This window comes from Mustela lutreola, chromosome 1, assembly GCF_030435805.1.
Source record: "Mustela lutreola isolate mMusLut2 chromosome 1, mMusLut2.pri, whole genome shotgun sequence".
Classification (NCBI taxonomy): domain Eukaryota; kingdom Metazoa; phylum Chordata; class Mammalia; order Carnivora; family Mustelidae; genus Mustela; species Mustela lutreola.
Genome location: NC_081290.1, coordinates 37,176,060 through 37,200,209, shown reverse-complemented (window position 1 = coordinate 37,200,209; position 24,150 = coordinate 37,176,060). Strand labels below are relative to the sequence as shown.

General features: G+C 40.1%; 1 protein-coding gene across 1 annotated transcript in view; it reads left to right on the top strand.

Annotated features, from left to right (window-relative positions):
• Positions 1-24,150, top strand: part of NWD2 (NACHT and WD repeat domain containing 2) — a 187,966-nt gene that overhangs the window by 152,427 nt on the left and 11,389 nt on the right. Inside the window, exons 4-6 of the mRNA XM_059163814.1 lie at positions 8,840-9,043; positions 16,988-17,132; positions 22,379-22,968. Of these exons, the coding sequence (XP_059019797.1) occupies positions 8,840-9,043; positions 16,988-17,132; positions 22,379-22,968 (939 nt within the window). The remainder of the gene's footprint in view (positions 1-8,839; positions 9,044-16,987; positions 17,133-22,378; positions 22,969-24,150) is intronic.

The window sequence follows — 24,150 nt, the reverse complement described above, 5'->3', positions numbered from 1 at the left end:
ATCTTATCCAGACTGTCATTAGTGAGGACATTATTGAATCCTAACAGATAAGTTAGAAGGGTCACGATCTGCTTTCTGCAAGCTGGAGACCCCACCGTGGGCATAATTTAAGTCAGGGCAGAGGGCAGCCCACCAAGGCCCCAGCTCAAATAGGCAGAGAGTCAAGTCTCTCCTCTCCCACCTTCCCGTTCTAGTTAGTCTGCCAATGCAAATGCTAATCTCACCCAGAAACACCCTTAGGGACACACCCAGAAATAACCTTTGGTCAAATACCTGGGGCGCCTTTTAAAGCTGACACGTGAAATGAACCATTACATTCACTTCTCTGCATTTACTCTTGCTTCTTAGGACATAGGAAACAATGTTAGAGTATGTTGCAATTCACTGCTAATAAAGTACCTTCCGTTGTGTTTATATTTAAAAATGTGAAAGTCAATTGTGAACGTGCTTATTGACTTTTAAAAAATATTGAGAAAATAGTCTTAAGTGCGGGAAGCGGGTTCTGATCCTTTAGCTTTGGTCAGTTGGCCTTACTCGGCAACAGAGCTCCATGAAGGGGGGCTGGGAGCTCCGGGGAATTGATCACAACCATTTTGGTCCCTTTGCCCAACAATAAATCAGACAAAAAGAATGTCAAAGGCCGTAACCCAGGATCATTGAACATGCCATAGTCCTTGCGAACAGTGCCCCTTGGAGCTGTGTGGCTCAGAGACTGCATGGCCATGGATGGTGGTCCAGCCAAGGGCATGGGCTAAAGAGTCATCACAAGCCAGTAAGTGACCTGAAGGCACTTTTAGAAGGGAGCATAGCACAATAACTTGCTGAAGGAGAAAGAATGAGGTTGTTGAATTAAAAGCCCCATATTTGAGGCATTTGGGTGGCTCAGTGGGTTAAGCCTCTGCCTTGGGCTCAGGTCATGATCTCAGGGTCCTGGGATTGAGCCCTGCATCCGGCTCTCTGCTCAGCGGGGAACCTGTTTCCCCCTCTCTCTCTGCCTGCTGCTGTGCCTACTTATGATCTCTCCCTCTGTCAAATAAATAAATAAAAGCTTAAAAAAGAAAGAAAGAAAGAAAGAAAGCTCCATATTCAAGTGCTGGTGCCTTTTTTTTTTTTTTTTTTTTTTTTAATTTTAATTTTACAGAGAGAGAGCAGGATCACAAGTAGGCAGAGAGGCAGGCGGGGGCGGGGAGGAGCAGGCTCCATGCTGAGCCAGGGCAGGATGCGAGCTAGATCCCAAGACGCTGGGATCCTGACCTGAGCCTAAGGCAGAGGCTTAACCCACTGAGCCACCCAGGTGCCCCAGGCGTCTTTTTAAAGAAGCAGTCTGAGGCAAGCCCGCTAAGGTCTGTGAGATAGGATCTTCTATAACTCTACTTGCTTTGCAGAATCTTGAGGGAAAGCGTATATATAAATGTGTGTACGGTTTTACAGGCGAGATAAACACGACAGCAGGCGAAGTAGGCACAAGGCAAGATTTATTAAAGGCGCCCTTAGGGGAGGTTCCAAGACTCCAGAGAGGAGAGTCGGGGAAGTCATGCTGGGAGGGGGGTCGAGTGGGTCTTTTATCTGGGTTAAGACGGGGTATAGGTTCACAGCCATATAAAGTATGGTATTCGGGGATTGGAGGGTTGGGGGAGTCCTGATGTTCCAGTTTCTTGCATAGGTATGGGGTTACTGTGGAGAGTGACCTGGGCATACATCCTTAAGGCGGGAGAGTCAAGCGTTAGGAAGGGGCGGGGCCTGGAGGACGGCGGCCTGGTGGTCATTTCTACTGTTTCTCCTGCACTCCCAGAGCCCCCGACCCAACAATGTGGGTTTTATTTTAATCAATAAAAGGGAAGCTTACAGAAGGAAGGAACAGCCCCACCTACCTCACATCAGTGACTGAGTTAGGGGACCGAGGTGTTTATGGAGGACTGCTTCAGCCTATGATAGTTCCACTGCGGGGGTGGGGGGGGGGGTGGGGGGGTTGACCTCTCCCTTTCCTTCCAGCTGCTCCCCCCGCCCCCGAGTTTGGGCTCATAAATAGCAGCCCAAGAGCACCTGTCTGCCTGCCTACAAAGCCTGGCACCCACAACCCCCCAAAGACTGCCCTTTCCTGGCATCCCACAATGCAGTAAGAGCGAAGACACGTGGAACTCACCCATGCCTTTAACGACAGTTCAATCCTTCTGCTCTTTTTGCTACAAGGTAAACTTGTAGCGTCAGACTCAGACCCCGAAGATTCTCACTCCCAAGCCCAGGCAGAACCAACTGCACGTGAAGAGCAGAGGGGGGGGTGAAGGAGGGAATCGGTGTGGGCCCAACAGAGAAGAAAAATCAGTTACGAGGAAAGAAAATGTTATCATTAAGCCTTTAAAAACAATGGCTTAGACGTATCTATATCAGCATATAAAGAATGAAAAGGAGATAGAAAAAAAGAGAGTCCTTTTACATTTAAGTTCCTGGTTTCAAAGAATTTTAAAATTCAGAGGTTTTTTTTCATTGAGGTAAAATTCATAGAATATAAAATTAACCATGTGGGGGTGCCTGGGTGGTTCAGTCGGTTAAGCTTCTGAATCTTGACTTGGGCTCAGGTCATGATCTTGGGATGGTGAGATGGAGCCCCAAGTCGGGCTCCACGCTGAGCTTGGAGTCAGCGTAAAATTCTCTCCGTCTCCCTCTCTTTCTGCCCCTCCCCACCTACATGTGCATGCTCTCTCAGAGATTGTTTTTCATTTATCATTTGAATGTGAACAATTCAGTGGCACTTAGCACATTTACAGTGTTGGGCAACCATCACTTCTATATAGTTCCCAGAGCATCTGAAAGTATATCTTGTGCTAGAATTTTACATGCAGAAACTATAGGAAAAATAGGAGATTTTCTTAGGCTTTTCAACTATTTGAACTTAACTTCCTGATTGTATTTGAGAACTCAATTGGATTGTCTCTACTTGCCTAACATATATCTTCAGTGTTGAAGAATGGGTAATTTAAATGTTTTCACAGTTGATTAGTAGGTGGGAGAGGTGATTATGGATTTCTGCAGACAGGAGAAATCTCATATATTTATGTTCATGTGCATACTGACAGTGCATTAAGCAATTCAACAAAAAGTTGAGAATTGTTTCAGACAGACGCATTTCTTCCATACAAGATCACACAGGCAGATTGATTAGTGGTGTCATTAATAAAAATGGCCCTCAATGCAAAATCGAATGTAGTCCTTCAGCTTGCCACCAAATTTCTCCTACAAAGTGACAAAGTTAGTTTAACTGAGCAAAAAATGACCTTCTAGAGCATTGAGGTGAGAAGGATGTTGACTGATTGTTTCTCCTTTGGTGGTGGGAGTGACTATTCTATTGCCAGTGAACAGAAAAGGATGTATTCTTGCTCATACTTTCTATAGTCATTCATGGAGACTGCCCAAGGCTCCAGACCTAAAGAATCATCTGATTAGGAAAACAAGATAGACACCATCTTGCTACCTTGAATCTGACTGCTAGCCTATCAGGCATGGTCCTGTATCTCTACCCCTACTCTGAGTCATCAACCATATGAACTGGACTTTGCAACCAAGTTAACAGACTCTTTGTCTAAGTTGACTATCTCTAGTCCTGGTAGATACAGGCACGCTTTGTGTGTTACTACTGTAACCACATAGAACCTAAAAAATCTTCCTGAAAAACGGGATGGCAAACTCTTCTTTTGCTACTTCTCTTTTTTGCTATTTCTCAAATAGCAAGATAAGACTAAGGCAGAATCCTGTCTTGGACTCCTGAAAAGTCACTGCTTCATGATTTATGAGCGTTCCACCCAAAGGAAGAATCAATAAAAAGAAAAGACTTGGGGAGAACAATCCAATAAGAAACTTTAAGCCTGTAGCACATTATTACTTTTCTAAAGTTCTATATTACCACTTTATATATAGTAAGAGTTCGATATATATTTGCTATTTGAATTGGATGAGGATTTTTTTCTTCTTTAGTATCTCTACTCTAAAATACATTTTGCCTTACCATATCGATCAAATAATTGTAGTATTTGGTGCCAGCGGTTCCACTCAAATAATTATTTTGGAGTAGCCTTCGATTTTTCTAATAATCTGCTGTGTTCCTCATCCTGCCCCTTCAATGTCTACTATTAGCCATGAGACCACGTGTGCATTGCCCATAGCAGTGTCTCAAATTCTAGATTCATTTTAATCTCATTTTAAAATGCATATTCCTGGGCTGCCAACCACAGTGTTCTTTAGGTCAGAGAAGCAATCTCGGAACCTGCATTTTAACAAGCACTTCAAGTGACTGAGGTGCGGGTAATCCAAGGGGCATGCTTTAGAAACTAAGCCATAGATTTGATGATGCTGCCCTAGACTCCAGGACCGGCCTTAGGGCAGAAAGACAAAGAACCAGCCATTAGTTCATTGTGGGTGCAGTGATGATGGTTTTGTGCTGGGACACAGTCTTGTCTCACGAAGTCATTACTTTGTCCTCCTTCCTACTCCGTACCCCAAATCCAGCCGGTCTTGCCCTATATCTTGGTAGCTGGGTGCATGGTATTCCTGGGCTTTGCTGCTGGCTAGATGGAGAAGTGTCAATTACTAAACTCCATATGTAATGATCTGGCTGTCCACCAGATCCTCCACCCGTGGCCAAACTCTGCTGAACGCCTCCAGCGGCTACTGCTTCCAAGTGTTCTTACTCTCTACCTTGCCCATGCAGGTTTTCTGGATGGCTCTTCCCCACACTAAAACCTCACTCCTCATGACAGACAGTCCTGACTGAACATGCTGATGTCCCTTTACCCAGAACTAGCCAACAGGAATAGGATAATCCCCAGTCTGGCTAGAATGGAGGTCATCCCTGCTCATTAACCCAAGTTTAACATGAGAGAGTTCAGAAGAGGAACATTAAAAGTGAGAATAAAATGATGATTGCCAGAAGGAAGGGAGGAGGGAATGGACAAAATGGGTAAAGGGGATTGAGAGGTACAAGCTACCAGCTGGAAAATAAATAAGACACGGGGATACAGTGTACAACATAGGGAATATAGCCCATAATATTCTAACAACTTTTCATGATGACAGATGGTAACCAGACTTATTGTGGTGACCATTTTGTAATGTATACAAACATTGAGTCACTATGCCGTACAGCTGAAACTAATGCAACATCGTCTGTCAATTATTCCTTGACAAAACAGAAAGTGAGAAACAACTCAAAATAACATAATCTTTGTTGCGTACAGCCTGTTGTCAAGAATAGCCCAAAATAAATGCAGATTGAAACTAAAGTGTTCTCATTTGGCCTTCAGACTGGTACAGTGAGTTGGGGTTAGAACACCCTTATTTCAAAAGAACCCTGGGTAGACCCTCATTTACCATGCTGAAATAATGGAGACGAAGTGGGGCTGTCCCTCCATCCAAGGCCCTTCCAGAGGGCCTTTATGTAGCCAAGGAGGACAAGTAAGTTGTACCTCACTCCTGCCTGGTCTCTGAGGCTAGTACCGAGGAGACTTGAGCTTGAAAAGGTGAGTGCAGTTAGCCACTGTCAGTGGGAGTGAGCCAGTTAGATGAGATGGATCATGTCCAAGGAGATAAGGCATGGCCCAACCAGGGATGTGTTTAGACAGGACTTATTAAAAGACTATAGGCTTAAATGCAGATAAGACTAGCCCCTTCCCAAATTGTTACTCTACCTCTTGTGATCTGAAATATTATTTCTGAATACAAGAGGAAGCTTCAGCTAAGAATAGAACAGTCTAGGAGTGCCTGGGTGGTGCAGTTAGTTAAGAACCCAGTTCTTGGTTTCAGCTCAGGTCATGATCTCAGGGTACTGAGATGGACCCCACGTCAGGCTCTGTGCTCCATGCAAAATCTGCTTGAGATTCTCTGTTCTGTCTCTCTGCTCCTCCTGTTGATGCTCGCTTGCTCGCTCGCTCTCTCTCTCTCCTCCCCCTCCTCCCCTTTCTCTCTAAAATAAATAAATCTTTTTAAAAAAATAATAGAACAGTCTAAAGATTTATTCTCTATTTTCGTTCATTCATTTATTTAACAAACGGGTTTTTGTTTTTTTTTTAATTTTCTATGCATCTCAGGCCTCAACCCTTATGGGGCTTACCATCTTGCAATAGAGTTTAGGTTATGAATTTAGCTTGAACACAGATCTACCCTGGACTTTTGTTCTTTCACTTATCTGTATGAGGCAAAAAAAAAACACTGTGGATATTACAGCGATAGGTGGTAAACATAGTAAGAAGTGCCCCCCAAGGAAGCCAAACCTCAATTCACTTTCCAATGGGGAACAGAGCTTGAAGTTTATAGTAAAGGTGCTAGGCAACGGGACGAAAGGATGAAGGTTCCCACAGATTAAAGAGAAACCTTCCCATGGACACCATAAAGCAAACCAAGTTGTCTTGGATGGCATAGGGTTCCAGTATGTCCTTTCCTTGTTTCTACTAGGCATTGAAGAGTAATTGAAATACCAGATGCTATATAAGGTAATACTTTTATTAGCTTAAACCAGTGGTTCAGCCACCTGGACGACCTGCTAAAGGACTGATTGCTCAGCAAGACCCCCTGAGTTTCTGACTCATGGGTCTGCACTAGGACCTGGGGATTTACAGAACTAGTAAGTCTCAGGTGTTGCTAATGCTGCTGGTCTGAGGACCACACTTTGAGAACCACAGGCTTAAACAGACTTCTAGAGGAAGCTTGAGAAGTGTTGTTCCACAAAGCAGCATAGACAGCATCACTAGATTTAAAATCTTTCAGTGCCTGTTGTTTCTCTGACTACAAAATAATAATGTGTACTACAAAAAAAAGTTTTAATAAAAAAAAAGCAATAAATTCAGGGGCGCCTGACTGGCTCAGTCAGTGGAACATGTGACTCTTGGTCTCAGGATGGTGAGTTCAAGTCCCACACTGGGTGTAGAGATCACTAAAAAAATAAATAAACTTTTAAAAATTTTAAAAATAACCTAAGTAAATGTAAAGCCACCCAAAGATAGCCATTGATGATACTGCTGTGCATCTTATAAATTTTTCTTATGTATATGTTTATATATAATTACATATACAATCTTCTCTTGTGCATGTATATATATGTAATATATATATAAAACATTGGAATCATCTTATACATACTATTTTGTAACATACCTTTTCACTTAATAGTATTTTATAAACATCTTCTTTTTTTTAAGATTTTATCTATTTATTTGACAGACAGAGATCACCAGTAGGCAGAGAGGTAGGCAGAGAGAGAGAGAGGAGGAAGCAGGCTCCCTGATAAGCAGAGAGCCCGATGTGGGTCTCAATCCCAGGACCCCAGGATTATGACCTGAGCCAAAGGCAGAGGCTTTAAACAACTGAGCCACCGAGGCACCCCTATAAACATCTTATATGATCCAGCAATTGCATTACTAGGTATTTATCCAAAGGATACAAAAATACTGATTGGAAGGGATGCACCCCAATATTTATAGCAGCATTAGCAACAATAGCCAAATTATGAAAAAAGCCCAAATGTCCACCAGCTAGATGAATGGGTAAAGAAGATGGGTACACACACACACACACACACACACACGGGAATATTACTCAGCCATAAAAAAGAATGAAATCTTTCCATTTGCATTGACATGGATGGAGCTAGATAGTATTACGATAGACAAAATAAGTCAGTCAGAGAAAGACAAATACCATATGATTTCACGCATAAGTGGAATTTAAGAAACAAAACAAATGAACATAGGGAGAAAAAGGAAAAAATTGAGGCAAACCAGAAAACAGACTCTTAACTATAAACAACAAACTGATGGAGGGAAGGCGGCGGGGCGATGGGTTAAATGAGTGATGGGGAAGAAAGAGGGCTCTTGTGATGAGCCTGGGTGTTGTTTTTGTGATAAATCACTAAATTCTACACAGGAAACTAATATTACACTGTATGTTAACTAATTAGAACTTAAATAAAAACCTGAAAAAAAATCTTTCTACGTCAATACAGTTCTAGAACACGATTTGCTGTATCCTCTGAATAGAGGTACTATGGTACATTTAAATGTTCCCATTTGCAGGACACTTAGGTTGTTTTGCCAAGTCCTTCCTGTTAAAACGGTATCAGCATAAATATTCTGGTAAATCTTTATGCACGTCCTTAATTATTTTCTAAAGACAATTTCCCAGAAGAAAAATTGCCAAGTCCACAGTTATATAGATTTTGAAGGCTTTTAATACATTCTGCCAGAATACTCTTCAGTGAAATATTGGATCAAATTACACACCCATCAGCACTGTGCGGGGATCTTCTCACACTTTCACATAACACCAAGCATGTTTTCCTTTCCCAGTTTAATAAAAGGAAAGTGATATCTTACCTATATTTTTAGTTACAGGGGGTCCATAGTAGTATCCCATTCAGTGATTTCCTACTTTCATTTGTACTTTCAAAAATCTAACTCATCACAAAGCAATTTTTTTTAGAGTTTACGTGTTTGCCCAGCATGCCTTTCATCTTTGTCACGGACAAATGAAAATCTCAGAGTAGAACAACTTTTGTTGTATTTTGTAAACTTTGGGGAAATAAACTTGTTATAAAACTGTATTTTGGATCTGTCTGATGTGATATGCAATCTCGATTTTCATTACATGAATTTATTATAACTACAACATAATTAACTACTTATTAACTAATGCATGGAAAAAAGGTATCCACCATGATTAAAAGAGAAAAGTGATAGAACAATGTATCTTGTTTCTATTTACTATTCAATAAATATTAAATTGAACTACACAGTGTGAATACTAAAATGAGTTTTCTTGGTGATACACTAACCTGAACTTTCTTGTGGATACACAGGGACTGTTAGGTGAAAAGTATGGGAACATTCGAATACCTGGAGAAGTTGAAGCCTCAGAGTTTGAAATGATTTTGGATGCTGCCATAGAGGCAAAGCTGGACACCAAGCTTCTGGAAGAGTGGTACTGTCGCGATGAGAACTCAGTGCCGGCAGCTTATTACCTCAGACCTAAATCGGAAATGCTGAAAAGCAATAAAAATGCAGTGAGTTATCTTTCTCTCCAAAATATGTTCGTGTCTATTACTTTTAGCCATCGGTCATCCACAGAAAAGGCACAGCAGACAGAAAATTACTCTTCCCTGGACCCTACATTTCTTTGTAACAACAAAATCCAAAGCTAAGAAACTTGCCAATTTTTGACTTACCTTTCTTTTTGGCCTCTCAGACTCTCCTTCTGGAGTTATTTCCTTCCTTTGGAAGCTCCACTAATGGAGGTCTATTGGTGATAAACTGCACTTACCTGAAAATACTCTTATTTTTTCCATTTTGCCTATAATATTGCCTACAATATTCTGAATTACTGGTATATGTCATGCTTCCTATATTCGTGAATTCATGTATTCTATCTGTTCTGGAAAGTTCTCAGTTATCATCTTATCAAATAATGTCTTTCCTCTATTCCCTCTGTTCCTTCTTTTTTGTACTGTAACTGAGTTTACACTGGACCATCTCAGTCTGTCCTCCATGTCTCTTGATTCTCTTCCATATTGCCAATTTCCTTAGCTCTCCATGCTGCTGTCCAGAAGACTATTTTAGGTCTTTTCCAATTCAGTATTTTTTTTTTCAGCTGTGTCCACTCTGTTCGTGCATTAAGCTTTCAACAGTTATATTTTTGATGTGTGAAAGTTTTTGGGAGGAGAGGGCTTTTTCAAATCTGCCTAGCTATTTTTAAAGTCTCTCATTTTTTAATTCAATTATTTTTCCTTTAATATTTCATACATAGTTTATATTCTTGTATCTTATGTAGAATCCTGGAGTGAGGTTGATTCATGCCTTTGTATGATGGAAATAGCATCAATGTCTCCTCTCCAACTTGGTTCCTAACTGTATTTACCATGTATCCCCTGAAACAGAATAAAGGAGGAAGAGAAAAGGGGTGGGCCTTTTCCTTGCATGGGATTCCTAGAGAGATTGAAAAGAAGGCATAGATATCCATCTCTCTTCCAAAGAGAACATCCTTAATACACTCAGTACCAAGGCATCTCTGAGACGACAGCTCTGACTTGGCAACAGTTCATTTAATAACCTTGAGTATTTGTCATGCTGATATATAGCATACAGCATTTTCTGCATGAAATATGAAATCATGTCAGGATCCTTAATTTTTCTTCCCCCCCCCATGCATTATTCAAAGTATTTATCTGCAAAAATCTGTGTCTATGGCTAGGAATCTTAGGGTAAATCCAAACCATTCCTCAGTTAAATATTCCAGGAGTCTATGTATTGCTGGTAAATGTAGATATCAAAAAACCTAATATCTTAAGAAACCAGGTTTAGACAGTGGTTTGGGAACCCTTGCTTGTATGTTACTATTTGGCTTGGGGTGTTCCTGTGTCATTCTAAGATCCTCCAGGGAAATGTAAGTTATTCTCTAAGTCCCACCTGATATTTCTTCATAAATTATTGTTAAATAAGTGAATGCATGAATAATACCATCACCAAGACTCTATAAGTGTTACTTGTTTGGTTGGTGGTGCTCCCATTTGATTTCCTAGAGAATCAGAAACAAATAAGAGACAATTAAAGACAATTAAGTGGAAACATAAAAGCACCTGTCCTTTAACTTCCTGTTCTCTTTAGAGGATACTAAAGACATCATTTTGTTATGACATTTGTATCAAACCCCAAAAGGGACTTGCTACCCAATCTGCTAGCAGTGCACCGTGACCACAAGTTCTCCTGAGGACTCGCCCACTCCAAAACTGCTAGCCTCGGCCCTAAGCTTAAGACAGATTTTGTTAAAGCCATGCACACGCCACATTGTCACCTTGTCCACAGCTGTCAACACACCATGCCCAGCCATTTACCCCCAGCCATCATCTCACACCAGGCCCAGGCATATCTAACCATCATCACACAACTGCCCCCCAGCATCTTGTCCCTAGCCACCCCAGGATGTAGCCCTTAGCACTTTGGAGATCTGGCCTATGACTAGAGGCCCAGCCCAAATTTTGCTAATACCACCACCCCGATCTCAATTTCCCCAGCGGTCTTGCCCCCTAAGAACTGGTCTGTCTGGGTCGCATTAATACCACTGAGGGCAAGCACAGCCCACATCAGGCAATGAGACAGTGCAGATGATTGCATTGAAAGGAAAAGTGATTCCAACACAACAGCAGGGCATAAGCAACACAGACAGGATACTCTCCTGAAGGATCAAGTTCTGGTGAACACGGACCACTGCGCTACAGGGGACTCCAGGATCTCTTCTTCATAGAGTCACTACTTTCAAGAGCAGAAGACATAGCTGACTTTCTTCACACAGAGAAACAGACACAAAAATGCAGACAAAATGAGGAGACAAAGAAATTTACCCCAAGTGAAAGAATAGGACAAGGTCCCAACCTTATTTCTAAGTGAAACAGATCTAAGTAATATGCCTGATAGAGGATTTAAAGCAATGATCATAAGGATATTCACTGGAACTGAGAAAAGAGTGGAAGACACAAGTGAAACCTATAACACAGAGATAAGGAATAACATAGCAGATAACATAAAGGGTTCAATAAATGAAATGAGAAACACACTTGATGGAATGAACACCAGGATGGAAGAAGCAGAGGAATGAATTACTGACCTAGAAGACAGACTAATAGGAAGGAATCAAGTCCAACAAAAGAGAAAAAAAAAAAGAATTATGCAAAATGAGAATAGACTTAGGGAATTCAGTGATTCCATCAAACCTAATTATCATTCATATAATAGGGATCTGAGAAGAAGAAGAGAGAGAAAAGGGGACAGAAAATTTATTTGAAGAACTAGTAGATGAACACTTCCCTAATCTGGAGAAGGAAACAAATCTAGATCCAGGAGACACAGGGAACACCCATCAAAGTCAACAAAAGCATACCCACACTAAGACATGGTGTAATTAAATTGGCAAAATCTAGTGATAAAAAAAATTTTTTTAAGCAGCAAGACAAAAGAAATCAGTAACTTACAAGGGAAACCCCACAGAGCTAGCATGAGGTTTTTCAAAAGAAACTTTGCAAGCCAAAGGAAAGTGGCATGATATATTCAAAGTGCTAAATGGGAAAGATCTTCAGGTAAGAATATTCTTTCCAGCATGGCTATCATTCATAATAGGAGCGATAAAGAGTTTCCCAGAAACACACAAACTAAAGGAGTTCATGACCACTAAACCAGCCCTCCATGAAATATTAAAAGGGGCTTTTTGAGTGGAGGAAAGAGACCAAAATTGACAGCATAAAGGTAAGAAAAACAAAAGCAGTAAATGTGAATATTTCTATTAAAAAATCAGCCAAGGAATTCAACAAAAAAGGATATAAAATATAATACATATACCTAAAATATGGGGAGGACAGGAAAAAAGAATGGGTTCAAACTTAAATGATCATCAATTGAATATAGATTGCTATATGAAATTAGGTTATATACAAACCTAATGGTAACCACAAATCAAAACCACTAATAAATATGCAAGGAATAAAGAGAAGGAAATCCAAATATATCACTGAAGAAAATCAGCAAAACATGAAAAAAGATAAGGAAGGATCAGAGAAACTCTTTAGAAGCAACCACAAAATGCATACTATAATGGTAATAAATACGTATCTATTAATAATTACTTTGAATGTAAATAGACTAAGTGCTCCAATCAAAAGAAAGGTGACAGAATAGATGAAAAACAAGACCCATATGTATGCTGCCTAAAAGAGACTCATTTTAGATCTAAAGACACCTGCAGATTGAAAGTGAAGGGATAGAGAAAGATCTATTATGCAAATGTATGTCAAAAGAAAGCCAGACTAGCGATATTTATATTGGACTTTAAACAAAGACTGTAACAGGAGAAAAAGAAGGTCCCCATGTAATAATAAAAAGGACAATCCAACAAGAAGATATAAGAATTGTAAATACTTATGCACCCAACAGAGAAGCACTCAAACACATAAAATCATTCATAACAAATAAAAGGAACTAATAGATAATAACACAATAATAGTGGGGGACTTTGACACCCCACTTCCATCAATGCACAGATCATCTACACAGAAAGTTAACCACAAAACAATGGCTTTGAATGATACACTGGAACAGATGGATTTAACAGATATATTCAGATATTCCATCTTAACACAGCAGAACACACATGCTCTTCATGTGTGAAAATGGAACATTCTCCAGAATAAATCATATACTATCCCACAAAAAAAAAAATTTAAAAATACAAGAATATTGAAGTCATAGCATGCAACTTTTCTGACCACAATGCTATGAAACTTGAAGTCAATTACAAGCAAAAATCTGGAAAGACCACAAATACAAGGAGGTTAAATAGCATGTTACTAAACAATGAATGGATCAATCAGCAAATAAAAGAAGAAATAAAAAATACAGAAAAGGGAAGTTTTAACAACATAGTCTACCTCAAGAAACAAGAAAAATCTCAAATAAACAACCTAACTTTACATCTAAAGGAGCTTGAGAAAGAAAAACAAACAAAACCTAAAGCCAGCAGAAGAAAAGAAATAGTAGATAAAGGCAGATAAATTATATAGAAACTAAAAACAAATAAATAAACAAACAAAAACCACACACACACACACACACACACACACACAAATAGAACAGAGTAACGAAACTACGAACTTGTCCTTTGAAAAAACTCAGTAAAATTGATAAACCTCTATCCAGACTTATCAAGAAAAAATAGAGAAAGGACTAAATAAATAAAATCACAAATGAGAGAGAGGAAATAATAGCTGATACCACAGAAATATAAACAATTATAAAAGAACATTACAAAAAAATATGTGCCAACAAATTGGATAACCTAGAAGAAATGGATAAATTCTAGAACCATTTAAACTACCAAAACTGAAATGGAAGAAATAGAAAATTTTCAGACTGTTAACCAGCAATGAAATAGAATCCAAAAAAAAAAAAAAAAAAAGAAAGAAAGAAAAGAAAAGAAAAAGAAAGGAAAAGAAAAGGAAGGAAGGAAGGAAGGATAGAAGGGTATCAGAAAACAACAAAAAAAACTCCCAACAAACAAAAATCCAGAGCCAGATGGTTTCACAGGAGACCATTTCCAAACATTTATAGAAGAATTAATACCTATTCTCAAACTATTCCAAAAACTAGAAATAGATAGAAAACTTCCAAACTTATTCAATGAGGCCACTATTATCCTGATACCAAAACTGGATAAAGACACCACTAAAGGAAAAAACTACCGGCTAATATCACTAGTGAACATAGATACAAAAATCCTCAATAAAATAATAGCAAACTGAATTCAACAATACATTAAAAAGATCAGTCACCACAATCAAGTGGGATTCATTCCTGGGTTGCAAGTGTGGTTCAGTATTCACAAATCAATCAACATGATACACCACATTAATAAGAAAAAGGATAGGAACCATATGGTCATTTCAGTAGATACAGAAAAAGCATTTGATAAAGCACAGCATCCATTCATGATAAAAACCCTCAACAAAGTACATTTAAAAGCCGTATATGAAAAACCCATAGCTTATATCACCCTCTATGAGGAAAAAGTGAGGTTTTCCTCTAAGGTGAGAAAAAAGGTAAGATTGTCCACTCTCACTACTTTTATTCAACACAGTACGGAGAGTCCTAGCCACAGCAATCAGACAAGAAAAAGAAATAAAAGGCAAATTAGTAAGGAAAAAATCAAACTTTCACTATTTGCAGATGACGTATTACTATATAGAGAAAACCCGAAAGACTCAACCAGAAAACTGCTAGAACTGGTACATAAATTCAGTAAAGCCACAGGATACAAAATCAATGTACAGAAATCTGTTACATTTCTATATACCAATAATGAAGAAACAGAAGGAGAAACTAAGAAAAAAATCCCATTTACAATTGCACCAAAAATAATAAGATACCAAGGAATAAACCTAACCAAAGAGGTAGAAGAACTATACTATGAAAACTATAAAGCATTGATGAAAGAAATTGAAGATGGCACAAAGAAATGGAAAGACATTCCGTGCTCATGGGTTAACAAATATCGTTAAAATGTCTATGCTATCCAAAGCAACCTACACATTTAATGCAATCCCTATCAAATTACCAATGCGTTTTTCACAGAACTAGAACAAACAATTCTAAAATCTACATAGAACCACAAAATACCCTGAATAACTAAAGCAACATTGAAAAGGAAAAGCAACGCTGAAGGCATCACAAGTTTGGACTTCAAGTTATATTACAAAGCTATAATGATCAAAATAGTATGGTACTGGCACAAAACCAGACCCATAAATCAATGGAACAGAATAGAAAATACAGGTATAAACCCAGAACTATATGATCAATTGATTTTCAACAAAGCAGGAAAGAATATCCAGTAGGAAAAGGACAGTCTCTTCAACAAATGGTGTTGGGAAAACTGGACAGCAACATGCAAAAGAAAAAAATGGGACCACTTTCTTACACCATACACAAAAATACATTCAAAATTGATTAAAGACCTAAATGTGAGACCTGAATCCATAAACTCCTTGAAGAAAACATAGGCAATATCCTCTTTGACATCAGTCACAGCAACTCTTTTCTGGGTATGTTCCTGAGGCAAGGGAAACAAAAGGAAAAATAAACTATTTAGGACCATATCAAAATAAAAAGCTTCTGCACAAGAAAGAAAACAATCAATAAAATTAAAAGGCAACCTATGGAATGGGAGAGGATATTTGCAAATGACTTACCCATAAAGGACTGATACCCAACATGTATGAAGAACTTATAAAATTCAAGACCCAAAGAACAAATAATCCAATTAAAAAATGGGCAGTGGACATAAACAGACATTTCTCCAAAGAAGATATACAAATGGTCAACAGACACATGAAAAGATCCTCAGCATCACTCATCATAAGGGAAATGCAAATCAAAACCACAATGAAACATCACCTCATACATGTCAAAATGGCTAAAACCAACAAAACAAGAAACAGCAGGTGTTGGCAAGGATGTAGAGAAAGGGAAACCCTTTTGCACTACTGGTAAGAATGCAAAGTAGGGCAGCACACTCTGGAAAACAGTATAGAGGTTCCTTAAAAAAGTTGAAAATAGAACTACTGTATTATCCAGCAATCACACTACTGGGTATTTGCCCCCAAAATACAGAATATTAATTCAAAGAGACACTTAAAGAGAAACTTGCATCCCTATGTTTATAGCAGCATTATTTACAATAGCCAAGATATGGAAGCAACCTGAATGTCCATGGATTGATGAATGGATAAAGAAGCTGTGGTGTACATATACAATGGAATATTATTTAGCAATAAAAAATGAAATCTTCCCATATGCAATGACATGGATGGAGCTAGAGATTATTATGTTAAGTGAAATAAGTAAGAGAAAGACAAATACCATACGATTTCAATCATATGTGGAATTTAGGAAACAAACCAAATGAGCAAAGAGAAAAAGAAAGAGGGGGAGGGAATAGGGGAAGGAGAGAGAGCGAGAGAGAGAGACCAAGAAATGGACTCCTAAGTACAGAGAACAAACTGATGGTCACCAGAGGGGGTGGGAGGAAGGGCAAACAAAATAGGGGGTGGGGATTAAAAAGTGTACTTGTGATGAGCACCAGGTATTGTATGGGTGTTTAATCACTATTGTACACCTGAAACTAATACAACTAGCTGGAACTAAAATAAAATAAATTTTTTAAGGGAAATACATAGTACAACCAAAATCCCAACAAACAAATTCTGTGTAATTTGGGCAAATTCACATATTACATGGAGATAATTTCTAATGTTAAGGGTTACTGGGGGCAGTGGCCTGTTAAGCACCTACCATAGTATTGGCACATAGTAGACCTTCAAATAATAATGCTTTTCTTATGCTTAAATTTTGTCTTTTTTTTTTCCTTTGATAATTTTAAGACTAGTGTCTCACTTTTTACATCTTCACAGATGCAGCCTCCTGCCAAAGCTGACAATGAGAAGACCTGGCAAGAGATATCAGATGAGATCAAGAAGATATTTAAGGCTGCCGTAAAACTGTTACACGAAAAGGGGAAAATGAAATATAACCAAGCTAAGAGGTACCTGTTCTCAGGTAATTTTGACACATCGTCCATAAACTAAGGAACAGATAAGTAATGGACACATTCAGTGCTTCCCTTTTATGGGTCTACAAATTTAATTTCATTTACTGTCCGATGAAATTTAATTTTCTAAATATGTCCTTCTCCTCGAGAGGCGAGTGTTCTTTTCTTTTAACCAGTAGATAAGCCTTCACTTAATTTGAGGACTTCTCCAGAACACATGATTTTAAAAAAAGAACTTAGAGGAGCCTGGGTATATTAGACCAGACTCTGTCAGTGTTCTGAGTTCATTCATTTATTCTGTTCACTCATTCATTCAGTCACTCACTCAGCAAACATTTATGGAGAGCCTGCTATGTGCCAGGCACTGGGGATACACCAGTGAACAAGAAGGCAAGGTGTCTCTCTCTCAGAACTTATTTTTTTAGTGGGGGGAGGGGAATAAATGATAGGCAAGTAATCAAATAAATGAAGAGGATCATTTCAGAAAAGTTACACAATATGAACAAACAAGACAGAGTAAGAGGGGTTAAGGAAGAATGTGGGGTTCCAGGTGGAGAAGGAGTGGGCCATCAGGAGAGAACTTTGAGCTGAATGACAGAAATTGTCAGAGCTGGCTGTGCTCTATCTCAGGCAGAGAATTCCAAGCAGAGGGATTACCAGATTCAAGATCCCTGAGACAGAAATGTGCTTAGTAAGTTCTAGGAGCAGGAAGAAGGTAGCCAGGCCTGGGGAAAGAGAGAGGAAAACATAATAAGAACCTCATGTTTTATTCTGGGTAAGCTGGGAAGCCACTGGAAGTTGAGAAATAAGGAAGTAAGGGAGTGGCAGCATCTAATTTAACCTTAAAATAAAAATCTACGGCCAGAGACTAATCTGTCAGCCTTTCTTCACCATAGAAAGGAGGCTTTATTTTTTTTTATTATTATTTATTTATTTATTTATTAGGGATGCACAGGAAACTGCAGAGCTGAAGGAATGTATCAGTGGTACTTTCTAGGGGACAAAGACTATTGAGTAAAAATAATCAGATATATAACATTTATTTTAAAAATTGATAGTGAAGGGGCACCTGGGTGGCTCAGTAGGTTAAACGCAGACTCTTGATTTCATGATCTCGTCAGGGGGCAGCGCAGGAGGGGTGTCGTGAGATCAAGCCCAGCATCACATTGGACTCTGCACTCAGCAAGGAGTCTGCTTAAGAGTCTCTCTCCTGGGTGTCTGGGTGGCTTAGTGGGTTAAGCCTCTGCCTTCGGCTCAGGTCATGATCCCAGGGCCCTGGGATCGAGCCCCACGTCTGGCTCTCTGCCAGCAGGGAGCCTGCTTCCTCCCCTCTCTGCCTGCCTCTCTGCCTACTTGTGATCTCTGTCTGTCAAATAAATAAATAAAATCTTAAAAAAACAATTCTCTCTCCTTCCTCTGCCCCTCCCCTGACCCTCTAAAATAAATAAATGAATACAATCTTAAAAAGTGATCGTGAAGAGTTATTGAGGGAAAAGCAATAGCAGTTGGGTTTTCAGATTGGTTTCGTGAGTGGCATGACAAAGTGAGAAACCTAACAGGCGCTCGATATCATTCTCCCTGTATACGTGTACTTCAAGCTCAGGGAAACTATAAGTAATTTTGACAAATTCATTCTTGACAAACTAGAAAAAGTGAGGTCTTATTTTAGGTGTCCCTGAAAATAATAAATTGGCAAAAATAAGTACTATCTTTAGAATATACAGACTGACAAATCTCCTTATTGCTTTGGAGGGGTTTTTACCCAATTTTGGGACTCTGATTCTTCATTTTTATCAAGAACAAAACTACCATGGTCCTTAAAATGTGCTGTATTTGAAGAAAATGCCCAGAACAAAACTTTCCTATTTCTTTTTAAGATTGTCTTTATTATTATTTGACAGAGAGAGAGTGTGTGCGCACAAGCAGGGGAAGCAGCAGGTGGAGGGAGAGGACCCTGGGATCATGACCTGAGCCAAAGGAAGACACTTAACCGACTAAGCCACCCAAGTGGCCCAAAGCTTTCTTATTCATGATGCAAGAGACCCGGTTTGGGGAGCACATCCTCTTTAGAATCACGCAGCTCCAGGGTTCACGTATTACACAGGAAAACACTTTCTCCTAATTCTCTCTACACTAAAAAGCTCTGTCCATGTAGCCAGCCATCTATAAATAAATAAGTTTATACTATGTCGTATGAACTACAACAAGCGGGCTGTTTTCTGGTTGGGGGACATCTCTTAAAGATATGCATGCTCGTAGCAATGTTATTGATTTTACATTTCAAACTCATTTTGAGATCATGTCTACACAATTAAAATGGTTGGAGAAGTGCCAGTTCTATGAAATGGATTACTACTACATCTGTATTACTTTAATATTTTCAGAAATATTGGAATAAGAATACCAGGAAAAGTCTGGAAAGGTGAACTCTTTATAGCTGAAAGTAGTTTTTCGCACTTTTTCTTAAGATTTTTTATTTACTGAGAGAGCACACGCACGCACACGTGCACACACACACACCCATACACACACGAGTAGGGGGAGGGACAGAATTAAAGGGAGAGAGAATCTCTCTGAGATTCTCTGAGCCTGGAGCACCCAGCCTGGAGCTCGACACAGGGCTCCATCCCATGACTCTGAGATCATGACCTGAGCCAACATCAACAGTCAGCTGTTTAACCAACTGAGCTTAATTTTCACACATCTACTTTCTCCTTTATAAAGAACAGGAGAGGATGAGAAATATAATAGACCCCAAATAGTGCCTAACTGTGAATAGTAAAACTGAATGGGTATTTACTTCTCAAGAATGATCACCCTCACGGCCGGGACTCTCCTAATGTTATCTCCATCGAGTGCCATGACCAGTTAAACTTTAGGATACTTAGAAAAATGCAAGGACAGAAAACAAATATTGTATTCTGATAAGGAATGGGAAGTTTATAATATTTATAGGCCAATAAATATCAGAAATTATCAATAAAAGTCCCCCCAAAATCATGAGGATGCCCCTGGCGTCTAGAAAGAACTCTATAGAGTTGACTTTGTCTCACATGATTCATTTTTTCAGGTCTATTTATGAAGTCTATACTATCAATAGGCATTATGGACAGCTTCTTTTTTTCCCCGCCCTGAGCGAAGCTTAGATGGGTTCTACCGACTTAGTTTGTCTCTATGTCTTTTTACAAAGCATTTGTAATCAACACTCCTGGTTGCACATTGTTTCCATGGAGGTGGTAACAGTGACAGTTATGTTGATTTGTTTCCTGGGAGTCAGAGGGGACGATGCAGCGTCTGGTTATCAGCCATTAGGTATACAACTGACACTTCCTTTCTCCCGGCCCATGGAAGGTAGTGCCCAGTTCATTCAAGGTGCCTCCTAGCATGGTACATAGATGCCAGAAAAGAGATGAGCCAAAGGTTGCTTTCTGGGGATTTCTTACATCTTGACTCGTCGACATTAAAAGAAGAGTAGATACATGTTGTATGAACTCCTTTGGCCTCCTTAACCAGCCTGTCTGATCAAAACCCTTCATAACATGGACTGATGACTATGGCACAGCTCCCTCCATGCTGATGGCTATAAACAGATCGTTTTTACTAGAGTTGTTGCTTTTGATTGATGGCTATCATTCCCGAGAAAAATCATCATCTCTTGAGTTCTAAAAGGCACCACTTAAAAATACAGTTCCCACCTTCCTTAATAGTCACAGTAGAGAATACACATATGTTCCGGGTTTTGTTTGATGTTGGAGCTGAGGCCAGCACACTGAAACGTTTTCAGTTTCTGGCCAGCCTGTCCTGGCATATTCAGGGCCCACCCTAACCCTGCTTCTTCCATCAGATCACTGCCTACGAGTCACCTCCTTAGGAAAGCCTTCCTTGACTTCTCCAAATAGGGTAGCCCTCCTGATAGTTTGCTTTCATTGTGCCATGTTATTCTCCTTCATGGGACTGAAAGCACTCATAATCCATCCATCTGTGGGACTCTGGGCTTCATGTCCACCATCCTCCACTGGACTAGAAGTGCCATAAAGGCTTTCCCCCTCAGGGTTGTCTGTTTTCTCTCCCCACTGTATCCTGATTAAGCAGCAGCGTACCTGGCACAGAGTAGATGCTCAGTTAAGACCAACTGGTTGAAGGAAATCGGGGGAGAATGAGGGAAGGCAGCCAGTTTTAAAAGACTGCATGCCTTAAAGTTCATTGCCATTGGTTTAATTATTTATTACTTTTTATTTTTCCTCTATAAATGCTTTTTCTGCATCGATTGAGAGGACCATGTGGTTCTTCTCTCTTCTCATATTAATTTGTTCTATCACATTGATTGATTTGCAAATGTTGAACCATCCTTGTAGCCCAGGGATGAATCTCACCTGGCCATGATGGATAATCTTTTAAATGTGCTGTTGGATCCTGTTTGCTAGGATCTTGTTGAGAATCTTAGCATCCATATTCATCAGTGATATTGGTCTGAAATTCTCCTTTTTGGTAGGGTCTTTGCCTGGTTTGGGGATTTCCTCTATAAAATCATGCACAAGTAATGTTTGAGTTACTGAAGCTCCCATTTTAAATGTTCTCATGGGGCCTCAGTGATTAATGATGTATATTTGCTTATGTAGAAGCCAGTGTGTTGTATGACCTGGTTTATCTTCGAAGAAATGCATTTTCATACTACATCATTGTTCTGTACCTGCTCTGCTGGATATAATGGAATTTAACAGTGATATGGATAATTCAGATTGATCACTAATCAGAACATGATCAAATGTTGAGCATGCTTGTATATAACCCTAGACAAGTCTGTCTGGGGTACAGTGCGCCCTCAAATAAAATGGCGAAGCCACATGGTAAAGGAGAGAATGACAAGGAAGAAGTCAGCGAGCTAGGCCATTTGGCCTCTTCCTCATTCTTTCCTGGCCCCAGCAGGTCCCTTAAATCTGACAGAGGAACATTAACAGGAACTTAAAAGAATCAACTATAAATTCAGGATGCTTTCTTTCTTATGCTCTCAAGCTCTCCCTCTGACTGGGGAGGAAATTAATTTTAATTAAAACCCATTGTACTGGGTTCCTGGCTGTCTAGGTAAAGAGAGATAGGAAATTAAGGAATTAAGTAATTAATCTACAAAAGATTCTGCTACCCCCTGCGAGCAAAATCATCTCCCCCTGGTGACTTGGGAGATAAGTGCAGGGGGTGCGGGCCTCTGCTTCTTTGTTCTAGACAATCAACCCCCTGCCCACGTTTTCTCTTTCAGCGATAGAGGACGAGTTTGACTTTGCTCTAGGAAAGCAAACTCCAGCCTTCCTGAAGAAGTGTGTTTGCTACATTCGGAAAATCGCCAACATTGAGCGTTTTGTGAAAATCCCGGAGATGGGAAAGTACATGGATATCACTGGAACAGAACCAAGGATGATGCGGGACGCAGAAGCCCAAGAGAAACTGATAAAACTCAGGGACGAATTTATCCCGACTATCGTCGCATCATCTAATCTCAGAGTGTACACGTCTGTTACCCATTGTGACATGAAACTGGGCTATTCCCAAGAAATAGAAAATCATTACATAGAAGGACTTGGTAAACAGTTTTATGAGGACATGATCGATATCATTCAGGCAACCGTCCAACAGAATTTTGACACCGAAACTGACACGCTCTACGATGAAATCCTTCAGCATTCCTCATTGTGTAAGACGTACGCCTCCTTCTATGAGTACAAATGTGAACCTCTCAACATCGTGCATAAGTACGTTCTGCCAAGCAAAACTGGGCACATCAACCCTCTGGTCATATACGGCGGACCGTGCACTGGGAAGACGCTCCTGCTAGCCGAAGTAGCGAAAAAGGTGAGAGCCTTTTCTTTCACAAGCTTATTTGTAAAAATCCTTTCCTTTTGGGGAAAAGACAACTGGGTCAAAAGTCACTTCATCCCTGTGTTTACTACCTGAATGATAATTAGTCTTTCTGAAAAGGCGACTTCAGTGTTTCTCTTACGCTGGTATAATGGTCCTATGGAAAGAATAAGGTCCATGGGGTACAGTGAAGAGAACAGCTTTATTTTTCTCTCCCCTTGGTCACACTTATGTTGTGGGGCCAGTTCCCATTTGGATGGGGACTCGGGGAGATCTCACAACTCTTCTCATCCCTCTCAGCAAAGACAAGCCCTCCTATCGCTCTGGACACGAAGTCATTCACAGTTGAGCAATTCACTCTGTCCGGTCTAAGAGGATAATTAAAACTCGAGTTTATATTTCTCTCCCGCAGCTGAGGCTCACGATAAGCAAGGCACCTGCCCTGGGAAATCAGGATGTGGTCATCTTCCCCTTCTTTCACCACATAGCACTTCCCCCGCCTCCCCCCACCCCCATCCCGGCCCTAGGGTTATGGCTTCAGGGAAGTAGGAAAGATAAGGTGGCCAGAAAGTTCTTACATAACCAATACTGTTGTAAAAACAAGACTCCACAGTCTGTGGTCACATCAGGTGTTTAAAGCTGCCTCCTAATTCTTCTGAGGCCTTTTTCTAGTTTTCTGGACATTCTTTCCCTCCCATCTCTCCTGCCCTGTCCTCACTGAGCATCTTATTTTATCCACAGTTCCCCAAACACAGGGGGATGCATTTTTTAATTTTTGCTAGCTGGTCCTTTCCATGACTTCTAGACACCCAGCCACACACTTCTAGTACCTTTCTAGAGATCCACAGCTAAGATCCACAGCCTAGCAAGCTCCCTCAGATGGGACCTGGGGCAAACAGAGCCAACAAAAACCTCTCTCCATCAGCTCAGTCTAGCCAGTGGCGCACATGTGTCACATGGGAAGCACTTGGGTATTTTTCGCCCTGGGAAAGAACACTTCTCCACCCCCTGTTCTATCCAAAGAGCTAGCCAGCCTTGTCAGCTAACCTCCATATTTCTCAGGTGTCTGAGGACATCCGTTGCCCTGGCTCCCCAGCTCTATGTCAGTCGGCCTGTCAGTAGGCCACTGAAGCCTCTTTCCTGGGGTGAGAAGTGAGGGTATTGCTCAGTCCTCCC